The 27,563-nt window shown below is 40.1% G+C and overlaps 1 protein-coding gene across 1 annotated transcript in view; it reads left to right on the top strand.

Annotated features, from left to right (window-relative positions):
- COL19A1 (collagen type XIX alpha 1 chain) overlaps positions 1–27,563 on the top strand; it is a 363,922-nt gene that overhangs the window by 196,874 nt on the left and 139,485 nt on the right. The window contains exon 14 of the mRNA XM_036871237.1: positions 3,860–3,913. Coding sequence (XP_036727132.1) covers positions 3,860–3,913 — 54 coding nt within the window. The remainder of the gene's footprint in view (positions 1–3,859; positions 3,914–27,563) is intronic.

Raw genomic sequence — 27,563 nt, 5'->3', positions numbered from 1 at the left:
GACCCCTTCTAGAGAATTTTTAATTTCATTCATTATGTTGTTCATCACTGTTTGTTTGCTCTTTCGTTCTCCTAGGTCCTTGTTAAATGTTTCTTTTATTTTCTCCATTCTATTTCCAAGATTTTGCATCATCTTTACTATCATTATTCTGAATACTTTTTCAGATAGACTGCCTATTTCCTCTTCATTTGTTAGGTCTGGTGAGTTTTTACCTTGCTTCTTCATCTGGTGTGTGTTTCTCTGTCTTCTCATTTTGCTTAACTTACTGTTTTTGGGGTCTCCTTTTCGCAGGCTGCAGGTTCATAGTTCCCATTGTTTTTGGTGTCTGCCCCCAGTGGCTAAGATTGGTTCAGTGAGTTGTGTAGGCTTCCTGGTGGAGGGGACTAGTGCCTGTGTTCTGGTGGATGAGGCTGGATCTTGTCTTTCTGGTGGGCAGGTCCATGTCTGGTGGTGTGTTTTGGGGTGTCTGTGACCTTATTATGATTTTTGGCAGCCTCTGTGCTAATCGGTGGGGTTGTGTTCCTGTCTTGCTAGTTGTTTGGCATAGGGTGTCCAGCACTGGAGCTTGGTGGTCGTTGAGTGGAGCTGGGTCTTGGCGTTGAGATGGAGAGCTCTGGGAGATTTTTGCCATTTGATATTACGTGGAGCTGGGAGGTCTCTTGTGGACCAATGTCCTCAACTTGGCTCTCCCACCTCCGAGGCACAGCCCTGACGCCTGGCTGAAGTACCAAGAGCTTGTCATCCACACGGCTCAGAATAAAAGGGAGAAAAAAAAGAAAGAAAGCAGAAAATAAAATAAAATAAAATATTTATTGAAATAGAAAATAAAAAAATAATTATTAAAAAAATTTTAAGTAATAAAAAAAGAAAAAAGAGTGCAACCAAACCAAAAGACAAATCCACCTATGATAACAAGTGCTAATAAGTATACTAAAAAAAAAACAAAAACAAAGGGACAGACAGAACCCTAGGACAAATGGTAAAAGCAAAGCTGTGCAGACAAAATCACACACAGAAGCATACACATACACACTCACAAAAATAGAAAAAGGGAAAAAAAATATATGTATCGTTGCTCCCAAAGTCCACCTCCTCAATTTGGGATGATTCGTTGTCTGTTCAGGTAGTCCACAGATGCAGGTACATCAAGTTGATTGTGGAGATTTAATCTGCTGCTCCTGAGGCTGCTGGGAGAAATTTCCCTTTCTCTTCTTTGTTCACACAGCTCCCAGAGTTCAGCTTTGTATCTGGACCCGCCTCTGCGTGTAGGTTGCCTGAGGGCGTCTGTCCTTTGCTCAGACAGGACAGGGTTAAAGGAGCAGCTGCTTTGGGGGCTCTGGCTCACTCAGGACGGGGGGAGGGAGGGGTACGGATGCGGGGCGAGCCTGCGGCGGCAGAGGCATCGTGACGTTGCACCAGCCTGAGGCGCACCATGCATTCTCCCGGGGAAGTTGTCCCCGGATCACGGGAGCCTGGCCATGGCGGGTTGCACAGGCTCCCGGGAGGGGCGGTGTGGAGAGTGACCTGTGCTCGCACACAGGCTTCTTGGTGGCGGCAGCAGCAGCCTTAGCGTCTCATGCCCGTCTCTGGGGTCCACGCTGATAGCCGCGGCTCACGCCCGTCTCTGGAGCTCCTTTAAGCGGCGGTCTTAATCTCCTCTCCTCACGCCCCAGGAAACAAAGAGGGAAGTAAAAGTCTCTTGCCTCTTTGGCAGCTCCTGACTTTTCCCCGTACTCCCTCCCAGCTAGCTGTGGTGCGCTAGTCCCTTCAGGCTGTGTTCACGCCGCCAACCCCAGTCCTCTCCCTGGGATCCGACCGAAGCCCGAGCCTCAGCTCCCAGCCCCCACCCGCCCCGGCGGGTGAGCAGACAAGCCTCTCGGGCTGGTGAGTGCTGGTCGGCGCCGAGCCTCCGTGCGGGAATCTCTCTGCTTTGCCCTCCGCACCCCCGTGGCTGCACTCTCCTCCATGGCTCCAAAGCTTCCCCCCTCCTCCACCCGCAGTCTCCACCCGCGAAGGGGCTTCCTAGTGTGTGGAAACCTTTCCTTCTTCACATCTCCCTCCCACTGGTGCAGGTCCCGTTCCTATTCTTTTGTCTCTGTTTTTTCCTTTTTCTTCTGCCCTACGCAGGTACCTGGGTAGCTTCTTGACTTTTGGGAGGTCTGCCATCTTCTGCCAGCATTCAGTAGGTGTTCTGTAGGAGTTGTTCCACATGTAGATGTAGTTCTGATGTATCTGTGGGGTGGAAGGTGATCTCCACGTCTTACTCTTCCACCATCTTGAACCATACATATTTTTAAAACCCTTTGAACAGTACTGGCTTTACCAAAAAGCTTTTTTTTTTTTTTTTTGCAGTGAATTGATTTCCCATTATGATTTTTTTTTCACTCAGACATTAACAGGCATCTAGTGTTGAATAAGACACTGATTCTACCTGTTGTCCTTAGAGCCTAGTGAATCATTACCTGAATAATCTTTTAAATAGACTTATGATAAGTACTTTAAAGAACAAGTACAAGGCACCCTACGACTGATGAAACAAGGCATTCATCTCTTCACGTGGACAACCAGAGGAGGTCAGGCTGGGTTTTCAGGTTTGTTTGTGCTGGGTAGGATGGAGGGTGCCATGTCTAGTGTCACCAAGGAGACTCTCATAGATGAGCAAGCAAGAAGGGTGATGGAGCTGAAGGATGAAGGGAGATAATAGATGGATCCAAATCTACTGTGGAGCTACAGCAATTGGACTTGGGGACTGGATGTGAAAGAGAAGTGAGAGAGGCAGGCATGGAGGACTAGTTATAGATTCCTGGCAGGAGCCCTAGCAGGATGGTGCGTGGGTTTACGGAGTTGGGGCGTGCTGGAAGAGGACCCGGTTTTGGTGGGAGGGTCCTAGATGTGGTGTCACTGTGCTAAATTCAAGTGCTGGTGAGAGAGCAGAGTGGGCGTGTCAGTCAGGCAGTTGGATGTGTGGACCTGCAACTCAGAGATAAACTGAGTTATAAATCTTGGCATCGTTGGCCTGGAGAATCCAAAGTTCATGGTACATGAGACCATGGTGGGAGAGTACAGACTGGGAAGAAACAGGCCTAAACCCTCACACTGAAAGGTTGAATAGGGAAGGAGGAAGCAGCAGGGGAGACTAAGAAGCTTTCAGAGAGGTAACAACTAGCAGTCAATGCCGGAGACTTTAAAATCAGCAGTGTCATCATTTTGATTTTCATGCTGAGTGAGAATTCCTGTGTAATAGTAACTGTCTGTGAGAACCAGGAGACTGACTTTCAGATTCGTGCACCTGGGATTTCCTGGGCCTTTTGTATAATTGAAAAAAAAAAAGGTTATTTTTTCTACCACTTGACAATGTTATGGGTAAGTATTAAATAATGTCTATGATGCTAAAAATTAAATGTTAGGAGTAGATGAATGTTAAAGCCAATGTCATAACTAGGTGTTCTCTTAGCGGATAGTCACAGAGCCACTCTCAACCAAAAATACCATTGCATTTATAGAGTTTAAATATATGAAGCAGCATTTCTTTCTGCCTGCAAATATTGTTACCATTTATTGATGGCAGTTTGATAAAACACGGTTCCAATCATATGGGAGTCGCCACTGGGGGTGAACACTGCGCCTCACACGTGGTTACGAATCACCTTTTTTTTCTTTTCTGGTGTTAACTCCAAAGATAAACCAGTCGAAGGACAGTTCATCATTATTAATGTATTAGGTAGCCTAGGCTTGGAAGAGTTCGAATCACTTTAAAAGTTTTCTATAATCAGTAAAATAGGTATTAATTTTCACAACATTCTCTGCAAAGCAGGTATACTTGAAACAATCAATTAATATGTGTTCTTTTTCCTCCTAGGGCTCCCTGGGGATCCAAGGCCCCCAAGGTCCACCTGGAAAAGAGGGTCAGAGGGTAAGTAAACACAGAACAACTGGCATGCATTACTAACTCAGGGGTTACTTATTTCTGAACACTTATAAAAATAAAATCAAAATACAGCAAGCAGATGGGCACGAGGAGAATATCAACTACCTGAAAGCTGAAATTTGAGATTTGAGATTTTGACAGCGCTTTTACAATCCAGAAAATTCTATATAGTTTCCAGATTGGCAGCACAAATGTGGAGATATAATTTGGGTGAAATGAATTAACCATAATTTGATCTGGAGCACGTTGGTCCTATTTTGGGGTTTTTGAGTTAAGCTCATCTTTGCAGAGTTAAGTTTGATGGGTTATATTTGTGGAGTTCTAGCCTGTTCATGAATTCTGTAAAGACTGTGGATATCAACTACATTCTTTAGCCAAATTAAATTGCTGACATCCGTGACTCTTTGTAGTTACTTTCCTGCCTTTGAGATAAAGTATGTAGTATGTGGGTACTTTGTACTTGCCGTGGGAGTATAGCAATCACCTTCCAGGGCAGTTAGGCTTACTGGCTCCCCCTAAAAGGAACCCCTGCAGTGACAGATCATTGGTCAGCTCTGCATGAACACTTTCTGCAAGGGGGCACCCCATTCTTGTCGCTAGTTGTTATTAGCTGTTTTCAAATCATGTTGAAGTCTCCAAACATTGTATGTGTGCTTTCTTATATGAAGAGTATTTTGAACTTTTATTACCTTATGGATGAGAGTTGTGTGACTCACAGAGTGTAGATGACTTGCCTAAAGTCATAGAACTACTAAAAAGTCAAGCCAGGACTTGAATTTGGGGCTTCTGGCTTTGGATCCCATGTTCTCTTTTACTGTCCCAGTCTATTGACCCCAAATCTCTTTTCAGTCATTTAAATTTATTATTCCCAGTTCTGCCCACTAGACTAGGTGATGTCTAAGTTTTCTCAGTTAGAACATTTCTATGTCCAGTTTTTATTCCCAGTGGCTATTTCAGTGAACAAAAAAAGGCTTAATAAGTTTTAATGGCTAAGAAAATAAAAGGGAAAATCTTGTGAATAATAGCTAACATTTATCAGCTACCTACATGTGCTAAATGATTCATATTTCATTCACTTCTCACAATAGCTCTGTGAAGTAAGTTCTACGATAGCCCTCACAGAGAAAACTGAGTTCGAACACTTTGCTAGTAAGTGGACTATGCTGATATTTTAAAAGTATTTACAAAATAGTCACATTTGGGTTCTAGTCTCAACACCTATGTGTACAATTATAGTTTCCCCTTTTAGCCCTCCAGCCCCTCTCTATCCAAGAGTTCATTAATCCACGTGATCAATGTTTTAAATAGTCTTGGGGAAACATAGACGATTACTTCCCTAGATCTGTGTTTTTGAGGCTGCCTGAAGCGTTTTTACCCACTGGGGACAGAGGACTAGATGAAATGATCATGTGAAGTTAATTTCCAAGCTTCTTACTCTATTTTCTCACAGTAATGACCAAGATGTCTATTGTATCTAGGACCATGTTTCTGAATTAATTTCTGTCTGCAGCATCCAGGGAACATTTTCCTTCTAGTAACTACCCCTTCCTGGAAACTGAGTGATAAATTATACTCCCTAGTTAATATCCAAAATATATAAGGAACTCATGCAACTCAGTAGCAAAACAAACCAATAACCCCATTTAAAAATGGACAAAGGACCTGAATAGACACTTCTCAAAAGAAAACATACACGTGGACAACAGGAATATGAAAAGGTAGCTAATCATCAAGGAAATGCAAATCAAAACCACAGTGAGCTATCACCTCACACCAGCTAGAATGGCTAGTATCAGAAAGACAAGAGATACGAAGTGTTGGCCAGGGTGTGGGGAATAGGGAACCCTCGTGCACTGTTGGTGGGAATGTAAACTGGTACAGCCAGTGTGGAAAAGAGTATGGAGGTTCCTCCAAAAAAGTAAAAATAGAACTACCTTACGACCCAGCAATCCCACTTCTGGGTATACATCTAAAGGGAGGAAATCAGTATTTCAAAGATATGCGTACTCCCACGATATGGAAACAACCTAAAGGTCTATTGACAGATGAATGGATAAAGAAAATGTGATTACACACACATACACACACACACACACACACACATACACACACAGTTGAATATTATTCAGCCTTAATAAATAAGGAGATCTTGCCACTTGCGATAACATGTAGGAACCTGGGGGACTTTATGCTACATGAAAGAAGCCAGACACAGAAAGACAAATACGGCTTTGCATGTGGAATCTGAGAATGTAAAATCCATAGAAACAGAGAGTAGACTGGTGGTTACTGGAGGCTGGGGGGAGAAGGGGGTAAGAGAAGATGTCAGTCAAGGGATATGATTTTTAGTTATACAAGATGGATAAGTTCTGGGGACTTAATGTACAACAATGAGACTGTAGTTAATATTGTGTTGTATACATGAAATTGGCTAAAAGGGTAGATCTTAAGTGTTTTCACCACAAAAAAAGTAACTATCTGTGAGGGGATGGATATGTTAATTAGCTTGATTGTGGTGACTTTCACGATGCGTAAGTATATCAGATCAAGTTGAATGCCTTAAATATATAAAATTTTAATTGTCAACAATAACTCAGTAAAGTACAATGATAAATAGGTTTTTAATTTCAACTCCAAAAATAACCCTAGGTGGTATGAGATGGAAATTATGGAGTGAGGTGGGTGAAGCTAGGCAGTATGTCTGAATTCTTCCCCCTGTGGCAGAGCTTTTTTTGTTTTTTAAATTTTGTGTGGTAAGAACATTTAACATGAGATCATCTCTCTTAAGAAATTTTAAGCATACAAGGAAATTGTACTTCTGACTTGTACTGACATGTGGTCAATTCAAGGTGCCTCCTCCTTTATTTTAATGAAAACTTCTTCCCAGTCAGATCTTCATCCATCCTGCGATTGTGCAGTTGCCTTTCTTTATCACAGAGTAGGAATTAACCCTTGTGATAGTTAAATTTCATCTTCTGGATTTTAGTTTCTAATACCATTCTATTGTGTTTTTTTCCAGTGAAATAGCTCCCAGATTTACATCACCTTAAATTTTGATAAGCCTACCCGCTGAGTCTTCATTCAGATCACTAATAAATCCTGAGCAGAACAGGGCCTGAAACCTCTGAGTAACACCAGCAAAGCTGCCATCTTGTCTACCATTGATATTCGTGTGACATGATACAAGTCATGTACAAATACATTCTAACTCTCCCTCCTTCCAACCCACATTTCTTAATTTGGCTTGTAAGATAATTATGAGAGTCTTTGTCAGACTAGCTGAAATGAAAAATATTCAGACAAGGCTCTTTGAAAATAGTAATGCTTCAAATTGAAATTGTACCCTAGCGAAGCTTACATTTCAGAAGAAGGTGAGTTAAAGAATAAATTAAACTTATGTAGTCTTCATGACAATTTTGGAGGAACGTATTCAAATTGTGAAGTTCAACCACTATATTATGCAAATGTACTCCATTTATAAATATGTATAGTTCAGATAATTTTATATTACTTTTTTTCTAACTTATCAACGAGTAACAGTGTCAGAAACTAAGGAATGTAATAGAATTTTGTAGATAATGTTAGGCAAGGTTTATCATTATTACTACTGCTCTTTCACAAATGCCATATTTATAGAGGAGAGCATTTAGATCAGGTATTATTGATGTTATACACATTTACAAATGATTATTTCCAAATGTACTCAGAGATTTATTCTGCTTTTTCAGTTACTTAGAAGTGAAGCAGATTAAAGAAAAAAGCATTCTTACATATTTACATTTAGACCCATCTTAGTGCCACCATTTCTTCTCTGCTCAAGAGTTAGGCAGCACTCAGCTCTTTTGGACATGCAAATGTACATGTATATGCATATGTGTGTGTGCATACACACAGACAGACACACACACACTGAAAGCTAAGAGCTGTAACTTTTCATTTCACTGAACTTTGCAATAGAAAACAACAGAAAAATCTAGGAATTTAAAATTCTTTTCTATTGACCAATTGTCAAGAAAACTCATATTTTGATTACATGTGTTTGATCAGGAATGAATTGACTATCACTAAGTTTATTGAAATGAAATATAAAATATGTGCAAGTTTATGCACCTTACTCCTAGGCATAATGTCTTTAAGGAAAGTAGAAGAAATCATTGATTTGTTGGATTTCCTCAATGATTAAATAGAGGCTAGCCTGTATTCTACTAATATCTCTCAATTACAGTGAGTTTCAAACATAATTGTCACATGTAAGCGTACCAAACATTATAGAAAATGTTAATAATACTACTAATAATACCACTGTTCTTGTATTAAGGCTTAAATAAATATAAATATAAAAAATTTTTCTCTTTAACCCTTTGTGTAGAGTTTTCTATAAGCACGATAAGAACATTATTTTTTCCCAAGTACCACACCAAAATTCTGTTTGAAATTTTCATTAGTTGACTTTATTCTCTTTATTGTCTTGTAAGCTACTAAATTTTAGATAAGTGTTCATTTAATAAAACATAGTAGTAGTATGCTTCTTGTACTTAAAAGCTGCTGTTAGCCATAACAATGTTTTGTGGTGATACATATCTGAGATTTGTGGCCTTTTTTTTTTCTTAACCTCCTTATTTCTTATTTGAATCTCTTATATGCCATTGTTTTTTCCATTTGTTATCTTTTGGAAGTCCTACAAGTGAAACATTTGGCTGGCATATTTTGGGATCTCACATCCTTTATAGATTAACACAATTTAAAAAATTCAGCTAATGCTGAATATTGACCCTGAGCCGCAGGTGAGAGTGTGTCAGGGAGCAGTAAGGGAAAGCAGCATGGGGACCACCTGCCTGGACACCAAGAGGATGTCCAGCCCATGATGGCAGAGGAGGACCAGGAGGGGGACCGGGATACTGCAGGGCCAGGAAGTCAACAGAAGAGCGTTTCAAGATGCATGGAGGGTTCAACAGCATTAAAATTTGGAAAAAATTTGGGGGAGAGATACTGGATAAAAGGAGAGGTGGCTGGAATTGGTACCAGCTGAGAGAGAAGTTTTAGTTGAATAAATAAATGGGAGAGCATTAGAAACAAAAATTGCAAGAAAAGATGTGAGGGAATTAGGGGGTGAATTGTGAGGAAGGAGAGGCAGCAATGGGGAATCTGGGAGAAAGAGAAGGACGGGAACTGGATGTGAGCCCAAGAAGGTGTCTTGATGAAAAGTGGAGTATTTCAGACGGCTGACCATGTTCGTGGAAGTTTACATGAAACATCTCAAAAGAACTGGCATTTATAAAAATCCCCTCGAAGATGTAGATTCCTTATAGGATTTCCTAATATCCCAAATACCCAAAACATAAAAAATAAGTATCATTTTAATGTAACCTTGGATTTCTCCTTTATAGTCACATTAAAGTGCATGTCTGAACAATCTCAGGGCCTTTTGTTAAAGTCCCTCTGGGTCTCTGAAAGAACATTTATTGGTGAATCAGCTAGTGACTGCCCCGAACAGAAGTTTGTTCGGCTGGACCAAGATGACACCACACTCTTGCATTCTTTGTTGCTGGACCCTAATTTTGATCCTGAATAGAAATTTATGTTTTAAATGCCTTACAAGCCACCCCGTGTCTTTCATTTTAATTAATTTTTATTGGAGTATAGTTGCTTTACAATGTTGTGTTAGTTTCTACTGTACAGCAAAGTGAATCAGCTATACATATACATATATCCCCTCCTTTTTGGATTTCCTTCCCATTTAGGTCACCACAGTGCATTAAGTAGAGTTTCCTGTGCTATACAGTATGTTATCATTAGTTATCTATTTTATACATAGTATCAATAGCGTATATGTGTCAATCCCGATCTCCCAATTCCTCCCACCTCCCCCTTGGTATCCGTACATTTTTTCTCTATGTCTGTGTCTTTATTTCTGCTTTGCAAATAAGGTCATGTATACCATTTTTCTAGATACCACATGTATGCCTTTAAATACAATACTTGTCTTTCTCTTTCTGACTTACTTCACTCTGTATGACACTCTCTAGGTCCATTCACGTCTCTACAAATGACGCACTTTCATTCCTTTTAATGGTTGAGTAATATTCCATTGTATATATGTGCCACATCTTCTTTATCCATTCCTCTGTTGATGAATATTTAGGTTGCTTCCATGTACTGGCTATTGTAAATAGTGCTGCTATGTCAGTTTAGCTTCTCTGCCTGTGCTTGTTCTTTTTTTTTTCATTTTTATTCCTTCCAAGCAGCCATCCATTTAATTGCCTCCTTTTAACATTTTTGAGCAGATTCTACTTTTTTTTTTTTTAAATTTTTTTTTTTAATTTTAATTTAATTAATTTATTTATTTATGGCTGTGTTGGGTCTTCGTTTCTGTGTGAGGGCTTTCTCTAGTTGTGGCAAGCGGGGGCCACTCTTCATCGCGGTGCACGGGCCTCTCACTATCGCGGCCTCTCTTGTTGCGGAGCACAGGCTCCAGACGCGCAGGCTCAGTAGCTGTGGCTCACGGACCTAGCTGCTCCGCGGCATGTGGGATCTTCCCAGACCAGGGCTCGAACCCGTGTCCCCTGCATTGGCAGGCAGACTCTCAACCACTGCGCCACCAGGGAAGCCCAGATTCTACTTTTTTTACTCTCCCTTGAAGTGCTTGCTCCAAGCAACCCTGAAGCCTGCGTCTGGGGTCAGGGTTCCTTGTGTCCTAAACAGCATGGAGAACTCACCCTACTTAGGGTGTGTCCCATCAGGGTGTGTCCTTCGCACCAGCCCAGACTTGATGGCAAAGGAACTGAGTCATATTTCCTTCATGAGGGGGGAGTCTGATGGTCAGTCCTGCAAAGGCACAGAGGACAGGGCAGGCCATGTGTCTGCTGGCTTCTCAGTCTGTAAGCAACATAGAGGATAATGTGGGGGCAATTCAGATCACCTGGATTTAAACCCCAGCCTCACCACCTCTTAGCTTTGTGATCTTGGGCAAGTTCCTCAGCCTCTCTGCCCCTCAGTTTCCTCACTTAGAAGATGGAGATTCTAATAACCCCTACTTACCTGGCAGACTTGTTGTAAGGAGCGTGCCAGGTAGGGGTTAGCTGTTGTCATGATTCTCACCTGCAGCCTGCTGATCTGAAGCTGTGTGCAGACAGGAAAGTAAGTATGTGAACTCAGAGTATTAGAACTTGATTAAAGAGAATGTCTAATTGGTCAAGAAAAAGTACTGAAAGTAAAATGACTGCTTTAACTACCACTCCGTTGAACTCATTTTATTTAACTGTTACTTGAATTCTTACTTTATCTGGATGCCCATGCTCATGTTCTAATGCCCCAGAAGCTTTATGAAGCCCAATGTTTATCCAGTTTCACAATAAACTTAAGTATATTAACAAGTTTGGAAATGTTGAGTAGATTAAGTCGTTTTCCTTGAAGAAGCAGAGATGAATGTCCTCATTGTGGAGTACCTAAGACCTTAATGTTTGTTTTGTGAACAAATTTGTGCTGATCATGTATAAATTCACTAAGGCATTCATGGAAAAACAACTTGTTCTTCTTTTGGCTTGTTTGTTTCTGAGCTGGTTTATATGCATTACCTAAGGCAACACAAGTAACATAAATTATGTTCTCATAATTAGTGAGTTACATCCATCTCCTTAGGAAAAAGGACGTCAAAATCACTGCTTCTGTGAAATCAACGCACACCACAGGACTCATCCAAGTAAAATTTTCCTTAAGCTGAATTGTTTTTATGGGGCTTGACGTATTTTTCAAGTGAAATTATGCCATTATGGCCTCACCATGACCAGTGGCAGCTTAAATAGAACACACACAAAGCCAGTAAAGCAGGTCAGAACTGCCTCGCAGTGTGGTAAAAACAAGCATCTCTTCTTACTTGGAGGGTGCTGACTTCAGAGCTGTAGAATGACCTCAGAGTTTCAATGAAGTGAGTTCAGGGTCTGGTAGAAACCACTATGATTTTCTGTAGTTGTAATTCCACTATTTTACATGTGCTTGAACATGGGAGAGGAGACTTATAAAGAATGGATAATGATGAACTTTCAGTTTCAGGAAGTAATTTGGTTAGTTGCACATTAAGGTGAGAGGAGAATATAAGATTGTCTTCTTATCTTTATGTGTTGAAACCAACAGTGCCCTTTAGAATGCATAGTGAGTGTATCCATAATTCTGCTCAGTCCCCAAATCAATGCCTGGTATCCTTGTACCAAGGATTAGTATTGCTAAGAGAAAAAAGTCAACACATTATTTTAAATAATTGTTTTAACCCTGCTCCCATGTAGAACATAAATATGGAGGGAAAACATCTTTTTTGCTTGGGCTCCATGTATAAATATGTAAACACACATGTTGTAAATAGCAACTTAGAGGTTTTGCGTTCTGTAACTAGTGGTTTGTGTTTATTGCACGTCTTAAACTCCCTGGCATTCAGATGACATCTTTTTCCACTTACTTCCTGTGATATTTCCTGAGGATTTCTTCTTAAGGATTAGAGAGTTTCGGAGAGATACCATCCATCTTTGACGCCATCTGCCATTTAGATGGGAAACTGGGAAAGTGTGTACCCTGTTCAGGTCCAGAGAGCTATGCTGCTTTCCCCCAGCGCCTTTCGTGAATGTGCAAAACCAACATGAGACTCAGAGGACAGAAATCATCAAATCTCCATACCTGACTCCTGTATGCAGAGTACTGTACCTGACTTTGGGGAATTGTTACTATTTTTTCAGTACCTGATATTGCCAGCTTTGCCTTTATTTGGCTTTCTTTCTAGAAACTCACTTATCATTTAGGATTATCTAGTTATCCACAGTTTATCTATAAGACTATTAAAAATAACACTTATAAAAGGTCAATATTACATAATTGAGAAAACACTGAGTTAAATTAACCACTTAGAAAAGTATACTGTGGTATAATTTCTATGATATAATCATATGTTGGTTTTTTTTTTTTTATTGAAGTGTAGTTGATTTACAATATTATATCAGTTTCAGGTGTACGATATAGTGATTTGATATTTTTATAGATTGTACTCCATTGAAGTTATTACAAAATATGGCTATATTCCCCTGTGCTGTACAACATATCCTTGTTGCTTATTATTTTATACATTATAGTTTGTATCCCTTAATCCCCTACCCCAATCTTGTGGTGCCTCCATCCCTCTCCCCACTGGTAACCACTAGTTTGTTCTCTATACCTGTGAGTCTATTTCTGTTTTGTTATATTCGTTCATTTGTTTTACTTTTTAGATTCCACATATGAGTGGTAACATACAATATTTGTCTTTCTCTGTCCGACTTATTTCACTAAGCATAATAATCTCTAGGCCCATCTATGTTGCTGCAAATGGCAGAATTTCATTCATTTTTATTCCTCGGTAATTCCAATGTATATATATACCACACCTTCTTTATCTATTCATCTGTTGATGGACACTTAGGTTGCTTCCATATCTCGATTATTGTAGATAATGCTGCTATGAACATTGGGGTGCATGTATCTCTTCAAATTAGTGTTTTCATTTTCTTTGGATGTATACCCAGGAATGGAATTGTAGGATCACATGGTAGTTCTATTTTTGGTTTTTTGAGGAACCTCCATACTGTTTTCCACAGTGGCTGCACCAATCTACATTTCCACCAACAGTGTACAAGGGCTCCCTTTTCTCCACATCCTCACCAACATTTATTATTTGTGATCTTTTAGATGATAACTATTCTCACAGGTGTGAGGTGATATTTATTTGATTTGCATTTCTCCAATGACTATAATGTTGAGCATCTTTTCATGTGCCTGTTGGCCATCCATATGCCTTGTTTAGAAAAATATCTATTCAGGTCTTCTGCCCATTTTTTAATTGAGTTGTTTGGATTTTTTTGATATTTAGTTGTATGAGCTGTATTTATATTTTGGATATTAACCCCTTATCAGTCATATCATTTGCAAATATTTTCTCCCATTCAGTAGGTTGTCTTTTTGTTTTGTCGATGGTTTTATTTGATGTGCAAAAGCTTTTAAGTTTAATTAGGTCCAATTTGTTTATTTTTGCTTTTGTTTCCTTTGCCTTAGGAGATAGATCCAGAAAATATTGCTATAATTTATGTCAAAAGAGTATTCTGCTGTTCTCTTCCAGAAGTTTTATGGTCTCCAGGCTTACATTTAGGTCTTTAATAACATTTTGAGCTTAATTTTGTGTATGGTTTGAGAAAATGTTCTGATGTCATTCTTTTACATGTAGCTGTCCAGTTTTCCCAGCAACACTTATTGGAAAGACAGTCTTTTATCCATTGCATAGTCTTGCCTCCATTGTCATTGATTAATTGACCATAAGTGTGTGGGGTTTATTTCTGGGCTCTCTATTCTGTTCCATTGATCTATGTGTTTGTTTTTGTGCCAGTACCATACTGTTTTGATGACTGTAGCTTTATAGTAGAGTGTGAAGTCAGGGAGTGTGGTACCTCCAGCTTTGTTCTTTTTCCTCAAAATTGCTTTGTCAATTAGGGGTCTTTTGTGGGTCCATATAAAGTTTAGGATTATTTGTTCTAATTCTGTGGAAAATGTCACATTTTTGATATTTTGATAGGGATCACATTAAATCTGTAGATTGTTTTGGGTAGTATGGACATTTAAACAATATTAATTCTTCCAGTTAAAGAACATGGAATATCTTTCCATTTCTTGGTATCTTTCCCTGCATCTATTGAAACCAACATGTGATTTTTATTCTTCAATTTGTTAATGTGGTGTATCACATTGATTTGTGGGTATTGAACTATCCTTGCTCCCTTAGAATAAATCACACTTGAGCATAGTGTATAGTATTCATAGTGATTCTTTTTATATATTGTGGAATTGGTTTGCTAATATTTTGTTCAGGATTTTTGCATCTATAGTCATCACAGATATTGGCATGTTATTTTCTTTTTTTGTAGTGTCTTTGTCTGGTTTTGATATCAGAGTAATGGTGGGCTCATAGAATGAATCTGGGAGTGTTCCCTCCTCTTCAGTTTTTTGCAATAGTTGGAGAAAGGTAGGTATTAGCTCTTCTTTGTATGTTTGGTAGAATTCCCGTGTGAAGCCATCCAGTCCTGGACTTCTGTTTGCTGGGAGATTTTTGTATTACAAATTCAATCTCACTACTAGTGATCAGTCTGTTCACATTGTCTATTTCTTCCTTATTCAGTCTTTGAAGGTTATATGTTTCTAGAAATTTGTCCATTTCTTCTAGGTTGACCAATTTGTTGGCACATAACTGTTTGTAGTATTCTCAAGATTTTTTGTGTCTCTATGATATCAGTTGTTATTTCTCTTCTTTTATTTCTTATTTCATTTATTTGAGTCTTCTCTCTTTCTTTTTGATGAGCCTTGTTAAAGTTTTATTAATTTTGCTTATTTTAAAAGAAAAAAAACAGCTCTTGGTCTCTTAGATCTTTTCTATTGATTGTTGGTCTCTATTTTATTTATTTCCTGTTTGATCTTTATTATTTCCATCCTTCTTCTGACTTTGGGAAGAAGTTTGTTCTTCTTTTTCTAATTCCTTTAGATGGTGGATTAGGTTGTTTATTTGAGGCTTTTCTTATTTCTTGAGGTAGGCCTGTATTTCATCCCATAGATTTTGGAGTGTTGTGTTTCCATTTTCATTTGCCTTGAGGTATTTTCTGATTTCCTTTTTGATTTCTTCATTGACCCACTGGTTTTTCTTAGTAGCATGTTGTTTAGTCTCCACTTGTTTGTGCTTCTCCAATTTTTCTTCCTGTAATTGATTTCTAGTTTCACACCATTGTGGTCACAAAAATATGCTTGTCATAATTTCTGTCCTTTAAATGTATTTAGATTTGTTTTGTAGCCTAACATGTGATCTATCCTAGAGAAGTTTCATGTGCACTTGAGAAGAATGTGTACTCTTCTGCTTTTGGACGGGATGTCCTCTAGATATCTATAAATCCATTTGGTCTGTTGTGGACCATGGCTGCCTTATTGACTTTCTGTCTGGATGATCTGTCCATTGATATAAGTAGGGTATTAAAGTCCTTTACTATTATTGTATTTTTGTCAATGTCTCCCTTTATGTCAGTTAATATTTGCTTTATATATTTAAGTGCTCCTGTTTTGGTTGCCTATAGATTAACAAATGTGATATCCTCTTCTTGTATTGGTCCATTTATCATTATATAATATCCTTATTGTCTTTTGTTATAGACTTTGCTTTAAAGTCTATTTTATCTGATATGAGTATTGCTATCCTCACTTTCTTGTCATTTCCATTTTCATGAAATATATTTGTCCATCACCTCATTTTCAATCTGTATGTTTTTAGGTCTGAAGTAAGTCTCTTGTAAGCACCATATAGATGGGTCTTGTTTTTCATCTAACCAGCCACCCTATGACTTTACTGGATCATTTAGTGCATTGACATTTAAAGTGCCTATTGATAGGTATGTACTTATTGCCATTCTGTTATTTGTTTTCTCGTTGTTTTTGTAGTTCTCTCTGTTCTTTTCTTCTTCTTTTAGTTTTTTCTCTTGTGGTTTGATAATTTTCTTTAGTGGTATGCTTGTGTTCCTTTCTTTCTAGTTTTTGTGTATCTATTGTAGGTCCCTTTTTTTTGTTTGTTTGTTTCATGGGATTTTTAACCCTCAGTCTTTCCCTGGAGGAAAAGGGAGAGTAGGGATGGTCCTTCCCAAAGTTCAGTTGCTGTAGGCAGCGCCTTTCAGTGTTTTCCCCAGGGATTCCTCACCCTGGGTCTTCCCTGGAGGGCGAGGAGGGCAGAGAGGATGCTCCCTTAACCTAGCTGTGGGCAGCTCCTCCTAGCTGGTTTCAAAGGATTTCTCACCCAGGGTAGAGATGATGAGGGTTTCCCTTGCACCTTCCTCCCCATCCCGGTCCTCGTTAGGATATGAGGGTGGGACAGCGGGTGCTCTGGGAATCTGGGGTTTGCCTCCCCAGAGCTGCGGTGGGTACAGACAAAGAGATGGTGGCAGGTGGGGGCTTGGGCCTGACACATGATGCAGGGTGCAGGCTGCAGGGTTCAGGGCATGGGTCTGTTGTAGGTTCTTTTTCTTTTTTTTTTTAATTATAAGCTTTTTCCTTTATTAATTTATATATCAACATTATTTAACATATGCCGCAACATACCCAGTATTAACATGCTTGCAAAATGGACTTTTGGAGGCATGAAAAAATTTAATGATAAGACTGTAGACACACTTCTGATTCTGACAGTTTGCATGCATATAGTGCATATAGTTGTGCAATAAACTGCTAAAGGTTCGTTTTACAAAAATTACCCTAATTACTATTTCAAGTATTTTAAACTATTGCCTATACTGTATAATTCCATAGAATATCTTGAAATTATATGTTGTAGGTTCTTGATTTGTGGTCACCATGTGGTTCACATATGTTGACCTATAACTGTATCTACTTATTTTAAACTGATAAACATTTAAGTTTAAACACATTCTAATGACATTTTTTACTCCTCTTTCCCATGTTTTGTGTTTTTTATGTCATATTTTACATCTTAATGTCTATCCCTTAACTGTTTGTTAGCTACAGTTGATTTTACAATTTTTGTCTTTTAATCTTCATACCTGTTTATTTAAGTGGTTGATCCATAGCCTTTACCATATACTTGTCTTTACTAGTGAGATTTTTCCTTTCTTCTAAATTCTCAGTTTTTCTTGTAGTCTTTTCTTTTCCACTTAGAGCAGACCCTTTAACATTTCTTGTAGGGTCAGTTTAGTATTGATGAACTTTTTTAGTTTTTTTGCTCATCTGAGAAGTTCTTTATCTCTCATTTAATACTGAATAATAACCTCGCTGGGTAGGGTATCCTAGATTGTAGGTTTTTCTGTTTCAGAACTTTAAATATATCATGAAACTCCCTTCTTGTCTGAAAAGTTTCTGCAGAAAAATCAACTGATAGCCTTATGGTTGTTCCCTGTGACTCTTTGTTTCTTTCTTGTTGCCTTTAAAATTCTCTTTATCTTTAACTTTTGCCATTTTAATTGTATACCTTGGTGTGGGTCTCTGGATTCATCTTGTTAGGGCCTCTGTGTGCTTCCTGTACCTAAAAATCTCTTTTCCTTCTTCAGCTTTGGGAAGTTTTCAGCTATCATGTCAGCAAATATATTTTTGACCCCCTTTTCTCTCTCTCTTCTTCTGGGACCCCTATAGTGTGAATGTTAGTATGCTTGATATTGTCCCATAGCTCTCTTAAACTATTCTTTTTAAAATTCGTGTTTCTTTTTGCTCTTCTATTTGGGTGATGTTCATTATTCTGTCTTCTAGATCACTTATGTGCTCTTCCACATCACCTAATCTGCTATTCATTCCTTCTAGTGTGTTTTTCATTTCAGTTATTGAATTATTTGCTTCTGTCTGATTCTTTATTATATTTTCTAGTTCCTTGTTAAAATTTTAACTGTGTTCACCCCTTATTTTCTCTAATTCAGTTAGCATTTTTACTACTAATTCTTTGAATTCTTTATCTGGTAAGTCTTTTATTTCTGTTTCATTATTTCTTTTTTTCAGGGGTCTTCTCTTCCTCGTTCAATTGAGACAAATTCCTCTACCTTCTCATTTTGCTTAACTTTGTCTGTCTCTATGAAATTAGATGAAACAGTTACCTATGGTTGTCTTGAAGGGATGCCCTTATGTGAGAGTGTCCCTATACAATCTGCATGTACTTTGTGGCTTTGGTGGGATTGCTGGATTGATGTGAACAGAAGTCACATCTTTCCTGAGGGTGTGCTGACAGCCATCAGATTGGTAGGAGGAGGCACTAGAGCTGGAGGGGCTGGAGCCAGAACCAGGTTTGAGCCTGTGCTTCCACTCTGTTCAGTGGCCATCACTGCCCTACAGGGGTGGGTCAGGTCTCAAGTTGCTGGAGCAGAAGCCCTGAGGTTTGGGTCTGAGTTGGCTCTGTTCCCTTCAAGTGTGTGCTCTCCCGCCCCAGCACTGGCATCCCCACCCCAGAGGGGAGCTGTGTTGGAGCAAGAGGGCCTGGGGTGGGCACTCAGCATGGGTCGTGGTGGGGTCTGTGGTGGTCCCCCCGTGGTCAGAGACCCAGACTACTTCTGATGCCCTGCTGGTGCAGGTGCTTGATGATGGTGGCCTCTGTCCCACTCAGAGGTCGCTTCGGGTCTGAGCCACTTCTGTGCCTCACAGCCAAGCCCTCACACTGGTGTGGATCTGTGTCATGAAGCACGTGGGGCTGGAGCTTTCACTTGGCTCTGTCTGGGCGTGCAAGCTGGGGCAGTCATGGGAAACTGGGCAGCCACCCATGCGTTTTCAATTCACCCTCTGCACCCTGCTTCGGGAGCAAGCAGGCATGTATGCACTCCTCCTGAGCAGAGTCCGGGCTTCCCACTGCCCTCCAGCCAGCCAAGGGGACTTGTCTCCCCTTCGTGGGACACCAAGACTGGGGCAGTCGGTCTACAGCTCTCACCACTCACTCCCCAGGGAGGGTCTCCAGCTGTGTAATCCCCGTCCTCTTCTGTGTCACCCCTCCGGGCACAGATCCCGACCTGAACACTTCTCTTCCATTCCTGACCAATTCTGTGTGGCTCTTTCTCACAGCCTTGGTTGTACAGGAGTCTTTCTGCCAGTTTCCAGTTAGTTTTCAGTGAGAATTATTCCACATGTAGATGTATTTTTGATGTGTCTGTCGGGGGAGGTGAGTTCTATGTCTTCCTACTCTGCCATCTTGATCTCCTCCCCAGTGACAGTTTATTTTGCATTCTTACTCTCGTCATATGAGGTACCATTTCTACTAGGAATATAAAGCTTTCAAACATTGTAAGTATCTGTGATATTATATATCACATATATGAATCACGCACATTTGTCATCTGACTTTATTCAGTTCTTTTCTTATGTGCTCTGGGCGCTATGTGTTGTATATGTGTATAAATAAGTAAATATAAAGTCAGTTATGTCTTCCATCACATTAGTCCCTATTTCAGAGATTAGGTGAGAAATCAGCATAGAATGTAAAAATTGCATAGTCTTCGTCCCTTTGTCATGTGATACATTTCTCGGAGCAATAGTATATCATTCAATACTTTGCATATTAACTTCTTGTGCTTGTCATACCTGATGAGGCCCCCAACAGCATGTGATTTCTTATTAAGCACGTGACTTCACTATCAACTCCTTCACATAATAAGGTATGACTTAACATTTGTGAGATTTCTTAATAACATTTTGGAGTTCTTGTCCGTTAGATGTTCTTCAAGATATAGAATCAGAATTTCAGAGAACTTTGAGAAAGATTTTAAGGAATGACATTGGCCTGTTTTATCTGAAAATTTGTACTTCACTGTTTTCTCCTAGTATCCTGCCACCCAGGTACTCCTGCCCACTCTAGCTGGGTGTCTCCAAAACTGCCTCAAATAGAGTTGCTGCAGCAATGGAGTAGGCAGGAAGAAGGAAAAGAGGCTAATACATATTAATGTCAAGCAGATGTCTCCAAGGGAATAGTTGTGTGGCCAGGAAAAGAATCCCCCACTTTTGCCTCATACTAGGACTGGTAGGAAAGATAAATCAGCAGAACAAGCTGTTGGGAGACAACTTGTAGCTCAGTCTAATTAGAATCAGGTAAAAAAGAGACACAGTAGAGACGTAACCCTGTCTTAGACCAGGCCACCCCTTAGATAAAGTTAAATATCACAGCTGGTTAATGACAGTGAGCCTGTGGTCCACTGTGGTGAACTTCACTCTAATTAGGGAGTCCCTGCAGTGCCCTTGAAGCAGAAGACACAAGTGCCCTGGGGAGCCTGCAGCAAGAACGAGATTGTAAGCAGTGGTTTTGTTCCAGTAATACATACGTAGATCATTAAACCACAGCGAGCTGAGGTTCTTATTCGTTTAAATGAAGGGTCAAATGACACTATTTGTATTGTAGCAACATGGCTTTATAAGCTACCTCTGTTATTTGGATTAGTAAAGAGGAAATGTTTTATATGTTCCAAATAGGATCCTGCTCTAAAAGGCTTATTTATTTATGCGATTACACCCAAGAGCTGGTCTCTGCTGTGGAAGAAGATCACCATCTCATGGGGACTTCTCCAAACTGTGGAGGCACTCAGAAACTGAGTTCCAGAGAGACTGGGAGACACTTCAGATGAATGGGTCTGGGGAGCGGGCCCATTTCAGGGACATCAAATTGTCACATTTTAGAGCTGAAAGGAGGCCGTTGTGATATTCCAGTCCACCAATTAAGGAAACTGAGGGTCAGAAATATTTAGCAGTTCTCCAAGTCTGGAGGGCTATTAACCTCTTTAACTATTCTGTGTAAGAAGCGCCCACTGTCTGTTTGGTGGCCTCATGCCAAAATCCAGATTTGCATGTTGAGAATTTAACCAAAGCCACTTTATTTCTCTAATTAAGACCACACGTAATGAGGGACAAATGTAGGTAGATATAGTTGGTCCTTTCGTGGTCTCCACACATTGTAAAACCTGCACATTCAGCCCCTGAGTCCTGCTTATCTTGCAGCAGGAATTGGGAACCTGCACTGCCTGGTCAGTGAAGTCAGAGCTGCTCTTTTCCAGCTGTAGGGTCAGATTAATTTGTGACTGCAGGCAAATCACTCAAGATTCTAATCTGTTTCATCACAATTTAGCCCTCAGTTATATTATAGGATTAAGCCAGAAGCACTTTGAATGGACTCTGGCGACCAGTGTTCTCTGAAAGAGTCTAAGTATTACCTGCTCAGCCACAGAAACACTCAAAGAGAATGGACAAGGAGGAGGCACTTTCTGCCAGGGTGGCGACATGCTAATGCTCCCGCAACGGTATCTTTCTTCAGAACGTCACACTGAACCCCTTAGGAGCTATTTGGTACATTTACCATTGGAAATGTCAAGTACAAAGTAAATTATCCATTTGAGACACAGTGAATATATATGTGGGTGGCGGCCAAAACAAAGAATTAATCACAAGTTATTAATCAATTTGGGAAATACAAACTTACGCGTTTTCAAAAATGCAAAACATTTGGAACATGAAACATTTTTATGGCCTAATGACTTGAAAGTCAGCAAATTATGTTCCTAATAAATAATACAAGACCTCATCTTTGTAAAATTCCGTAGTATTTTCAGTTACCTCAGATGATAGTATGGAATTCTCAAAGTAGGGTTAACTTTATGGCATTTAGTTTTTTTCAATATGTTATATTTCAATTCTCGGGGGAGAGCAGAGCTATAGCAAAATAAATGTGATGTAACAGTCCTAAGAAAAGTTGGAAATTTCTCTTTTATGGGATGTAAGTAGACTACACAGTACTCATTTCTAAATTTCTTGAAACAGTTGTATTCAGAGTAGCTCTTGAACTCTGCAGAAATAGCTTAGACCCTACTTTTCCTCATTTTCCTTTAAAAGCAGTAAACTTTTAATTGGATTTTTTCATGAATTGTTATAGATACATTTGACACTTTTAATATGTTCAGCACAAACATATACATACATGTATGTGTATATATCTATGTAGGTGTTATCATTGTGCTTTTCAAATTCATAACTACATACAACATATGCTGGGACCACTTTACTGTGTTCTTTGTGACTTGCGGGTCTAAAATCACTAAACAGTGCACACCTTGAACAAGGATTGTTATTTGTATTTGTATCATCAGAGATGTTTACAGTGTGTCTATGAGATAATGAAAAAGAATATCTAAAAATATATTTAGTGCCTTGATTGTACATACAATTTGATATTATAAACATATAATTTATACACATTCAATAATAATGATAATATATTTTTATTCAATAATAATAATATCTTAATAAAACTAACCCTAGAAATATAATGAAAAGAGCTAAATACCATTGAAGGAAACATTTACACTTTTCTGCCATACTGTACGTTGTCACTTCAACTCCCCATTGGCCATGTGTTTCTACAATGTTCCAAATTTTTTGCTGAAACATTTCAATAGCATACATTTAAATTGTGTTTAAATTTAAATTAAACATTTCAATTGTGTACTTATTCACTTGTGTTCATAGTTTATCTTCAGAAGAATTTGAGGGTCTTATAAATCCAATCAAACCAAAATCTGTACACTAAGAGGAGAAGACAAGAGATAATTAATAAAAAGTAGGAAAAAGATGAAAATAAGGGGAAAGACCTATATTGAGGGAAGCAACTACATTTGAACAAAAACCTGAGAGACCTGAGAGTCTATTTATTTACTCAAGAAACGTCTGAGTGCCTGTTTTGTGTTGAGGTACCATGGAAGGTGGCTTAGGTCAGGTTTCCCCAAAAGCAGCATCTAAGGTGGGATTCCTGTGCGTGTGATTTTCAGAAGAAATCTATAAGAGAGTGAGGAAAGCAGGAAAAGGAAGAGTGCAGGCAAAAAAGGGGTTTCATAATTCTAGTCTCAGCATTATCTCACAAGGCACTCTGGAACACCACAGAATCTGTCCTATGCTGGGGTTAGGGGCCACATTTTGATACCCACCAACCACACAAGGTGGGGAAATGGGCAGTAACTTCTCAGGTATCTCCAGGCAAGTCAGCTCCTGTAGAGTGAAGCAAACCTCTAGGAAAGGCACAGGCAGAAGCCATTAGCAGCTGACACCCATGGCAGCTGGACACCAAGCCTGGCACCAACAGCATCTGCACCAGAGGTGAAATAAAAGACCATACTCATCACCAGTGCAGAGTCCTCAAGGGCTTTTGAGCAGAAATGAAGACATGATGAAAACTTTGGTAATAGTGACCTACCACGAGAGTGAGAGAGACAGAGACCTGGAGACAGAGAGAGAGAGTGTGTGTTTTATGTTGAAACAGATGATAGAACTATTCCTTTAGGCTGAGCTGAGGTGCCAGGCACCACCATTTTGTACTAGGAACTCTGGTCTGAAGCACCAGGTGCAAGGCCTCTACGCTACACCTTAAGAGCAAATGAAACTAGATGAAGCACGAAGGAAAAGGGTCAAAAAAGGACATGCCTAATGTTTCATAAAGAACTGTCTTGGGATTGGCTAGCAAGATGGCAGAGTAGAAGGATATGAGCTCAACCCTTCTTACAAAAACACCAGAATCACAACTAACTGCTGAACAACCATCGACAAAAAAAACCCCACACTGGGGGCTTCCCTGGTGGCGCAGTGGTTGAGAGTCTGCCTGCCAATGCAGGGGACACGGGTTCGAGCCCTGGTCTGGGAAGATCCCACATGCCGCGGAGCAACTGGGCCCATGAGCCACAATTACTGAGCCTGTGCGTCTGGAGCCTGTGCTCCGCAACAAGAGAGACCGCGATAGTGAGAGGCCCGTGCACCACGATGAAGAGTGGCCCCCGCTTGCCACAACTAGAGAAGGCCCTCGCACAGAAACGAAGACCCAACACAGCCAGAAATAAATAATAAATAAATAAATAAATAAATAAATAAATAAATAAAAATTTTTTAAAATGAGGAAGATTGTTTAAAAAAAAAAAACCCACACTGGAACCAACCAAAAAAGATACCCTACATCCAAAGACAAAGAAGAAGCCACAGTGAGACAGTAGGAGGGGCACACCCACGATAAAATCAAATCCCATACCCCCCAGTGGGCAACCCACAAACTGGAAAATAATTATACCACAGAAGTTCTCCCACAGGAGTGAAAGTTCTGAGTCCCACATCAGGCTTCCCAGCCTGGGAGTCTAGCAATGGGAGGAGGAGCCCCCAGAGAATCTGGTTTTGAAGGCCAGCTGGGTTTGATCGCAGGAATTCCACAGGATGGGGGGAAAAGAAACTTTACTCTTGGAGGGTGTACACAAGGTCCTGTGTGTACCAAGACCCAGGGAAAAAAGCAGTGACCTCATAAGAGACCGGGCCAGACTTAGTATTGGAGGGTCTCCTGCAGAGGCAGGGGGTGGCTGTGGCTCACTGTGGGGACAAAGACACTGGTGGTGGTAATTCTGGGGAGGACTCATTGGCATGAGCCCTCCTGGAGGCCACCATTTCCTCCACAAGACGTGGCCTCACCCAACAGCCTGCAGGCTCCAGTGCTGGGTCACCTCAGGCCAAACAACCAACAGGACAGGAACACAGCCCCACCCATCAGCAGACAGGCTGCTTAAAGTCTTCCTGAGCATGGCCCTGCCCACCACAGAGACAGGACCCAGCTCCACCCACCAGTGTGCAGGAACACATCCCTCCCACCAGGAAGCCTGCATAAGCCTCTTAGATAGCCTCATCCACCAGAGGGCAGACAGCAGAAGCAAGAAGAACTACAATCCTGCAGCCCATGGAATGAAAACTGCAATCACAGAAAGTTAGACAAAATGAGATGGCAGAGGAATATGTTCCAAATGAAGGAACAAGATAAAACCCCAGAAGAACAACTAAGTGAAATGGAGATAGACAACCTACCTGAAAAAGAATTCAGAATAATGATAGTGAAGATGATCCAAGATCTCAGAAAAAGAATGGAGGCACAGATCAAGAAGATGCAAGAAATGTTTAACAAAGACCTAGAAGAACTAAAGATCAAATGAACAGAGATGAACAATACAATAGCTGAAATAAAAAATACACTAGAAGGAATCAATAGCAGAGTAACTAAGCAGAAGAACGGATAAGTGACCTGGAAGACAGAATGGTGGAATTCAGTGCTGTGGAACAGGATAAAGAAAAACAGAATGAAAAGAAATGAAGACAGTCTAAGAGACCTCTGGGACAACATTAAACACAACAACATTTGCATTATAGGGGTCCCAGAAGGAGAAAAGAGAGAGAAAGGACCTGAGAAAATATTTGAAGAGATAATAGCTGAAAACTTACCTAACATGAGAAAGGAAACCGTCACCCAAGTCCAGGAAGCACTGAGAGTCCTAGGCAGGATAAACCCAAGGAGGAATGTGCCGAGACACATAGTAATCAAACTGACAAAAATTAAAGACAAAGTATTAAAAGCAACAAGGGAAAAGTAACAACCCTAACCCTAACCGTAGCCCTAGCCCTAGCCCTAGCCCTAACCCTAACCCTAACCCTAACATACAAGGGAACTCCCATAAGATTATCAGCTGATTTCTCAGCAGAAACTGCAGGCCAGAAGGGAGTGGCATGATATATTTAAAGTGGTGAGAGGGAAGAACCTACAACCAAGAATACTCTACCCAGCAAGGCTCTCATTCAGATTTGATGGAGAAATCCAAAGCTTTACAGACAAGCAAGAGCTAAGAGAATTCAGCGCCACCAGACCAGCTTTGCAGCAAATGCTAAAGGAACTTCTCTAAGTGGAAAAGAAAAGGCCACTACTAGAAACAAGAAAATTACGAATGGAAAAGCTCACTAGTAAAGGCACACATAAAATATAGGTAGGAAATCATCTGCACGTAAACATAATATCAAAACCAGCAATTCTGAGAAGAGGATAGAACTATTCTTTTAGTCTAATCAATAAGTAATAAAAGGCTAAACTCAGATCATGCTTGTAAAAACAAGTAATATGACCAGGTGGGACAGACATCAAGGAGAGACAATGAGCAAAAAACAAGTCAATGGATTTATGCATCAAAGTGTTTACTGAAGTACCAAATCTGAAACGGTGGTAGACCAAAGTAGAAAACGCTGGAGGAAAACGTTCTTTTGGAGATGAGTCAGTTTGAAGCCTAAAGCATTAGAGCTGCAGAAAGGCTCTGAAAATGGAAATGCACCAGCCCGTTAAAATTTGAATCAAGATCATAAGAAAAAGGACAAAGTTTACTGTTAGAAAGTCATCAATGTGTGGGTGATAAATGAAACCATCAGAGTGGGTAGGATGACCAAGGGGGAGACTGTAGGGAGGAAAGAACTGAGGGTAGACTTTGAAATTAGGGTAAGCCTATATGTAAGAACAGGTGGTTAGGTGAATGAGAGAGTTAAAAGTATAAGAGAAATAGAACTAAAGGAAAGTCTTGAAGGAGACTGGAGATGGTCACCTGATGGGAACTGCTTCCAACGCATCAGGGCGGATGAGGGCTGAGGAAAAGCCATTGGTGCCCTTGGATGAGGCTGGTTTCTAAGACTGGCTGTGCTGTGAAAACATAGGCATGACTTTTCACAGGTCTTGGGAGTGTAGTAGGTATTGAGAAAGTCAGGGTGGGGAGGTGTCGACTGAAAAAAAACACACAACCTAAAACTTGCGAGTTATGTTTTTTGGGGTGACCTTACTAAGGACTACAGCCTGGGACACAGCCTCTCAGATAGCTCTGAGGATCTGCTCCAAAGAGGTAAGGGAGGAATCAAGCTATGTAGGAGTTTTTGCTGAAAAAAATAATGTAGTCCAACATCAAAAGATTACTGCTAATTACAAAAAACAGACATCTCAAGCTAATGATTTTAGGGCTTTTCTGTGTATGGGAAGATGCAAAAATCTGGGCTCATTGAAATTACTTTTAAGGTATGCATCCTAACTACCTATGGCCAGTATCCAATACAGAATGTTTCCTGTTTTTCTCTATCCTGAATTCCCCTCAGGGCTACAGTGGCTGATTGCTTGATGGAGGGCAACATTTGTTGTTTATTGCAATAGAGATGACTTTCTTTGTCCACAGGATTAGGGACTATTCTTTTCAGCAGCTGAGCTGTAAAGAGAGATGGTGTAAGATCACATTTGGAGAGGTCAAGAAAAAGATTTTTTTTA

Source organism: Balaenoptera musculus, chromosome 12 (genome assembly GCF_009873245.2).
Source record: "Balaenoptera musculus isolate JJ_BM4_2016_0621 chromosome 12, mBalMus1.pri.v3, whole genome shotgun sequence".
Taxonomy (NCBI): Eukaryota; Metazoa; Chordata; class Mammalia; order Artiodactyla; family Balaenopteridae; genus Balaenoptera; species Balaenoptera musculus.
Note: the sequence above shows the minus strand (reverse complement) of the source record. Positions and strands in the feature narration are given on the sequence as shown.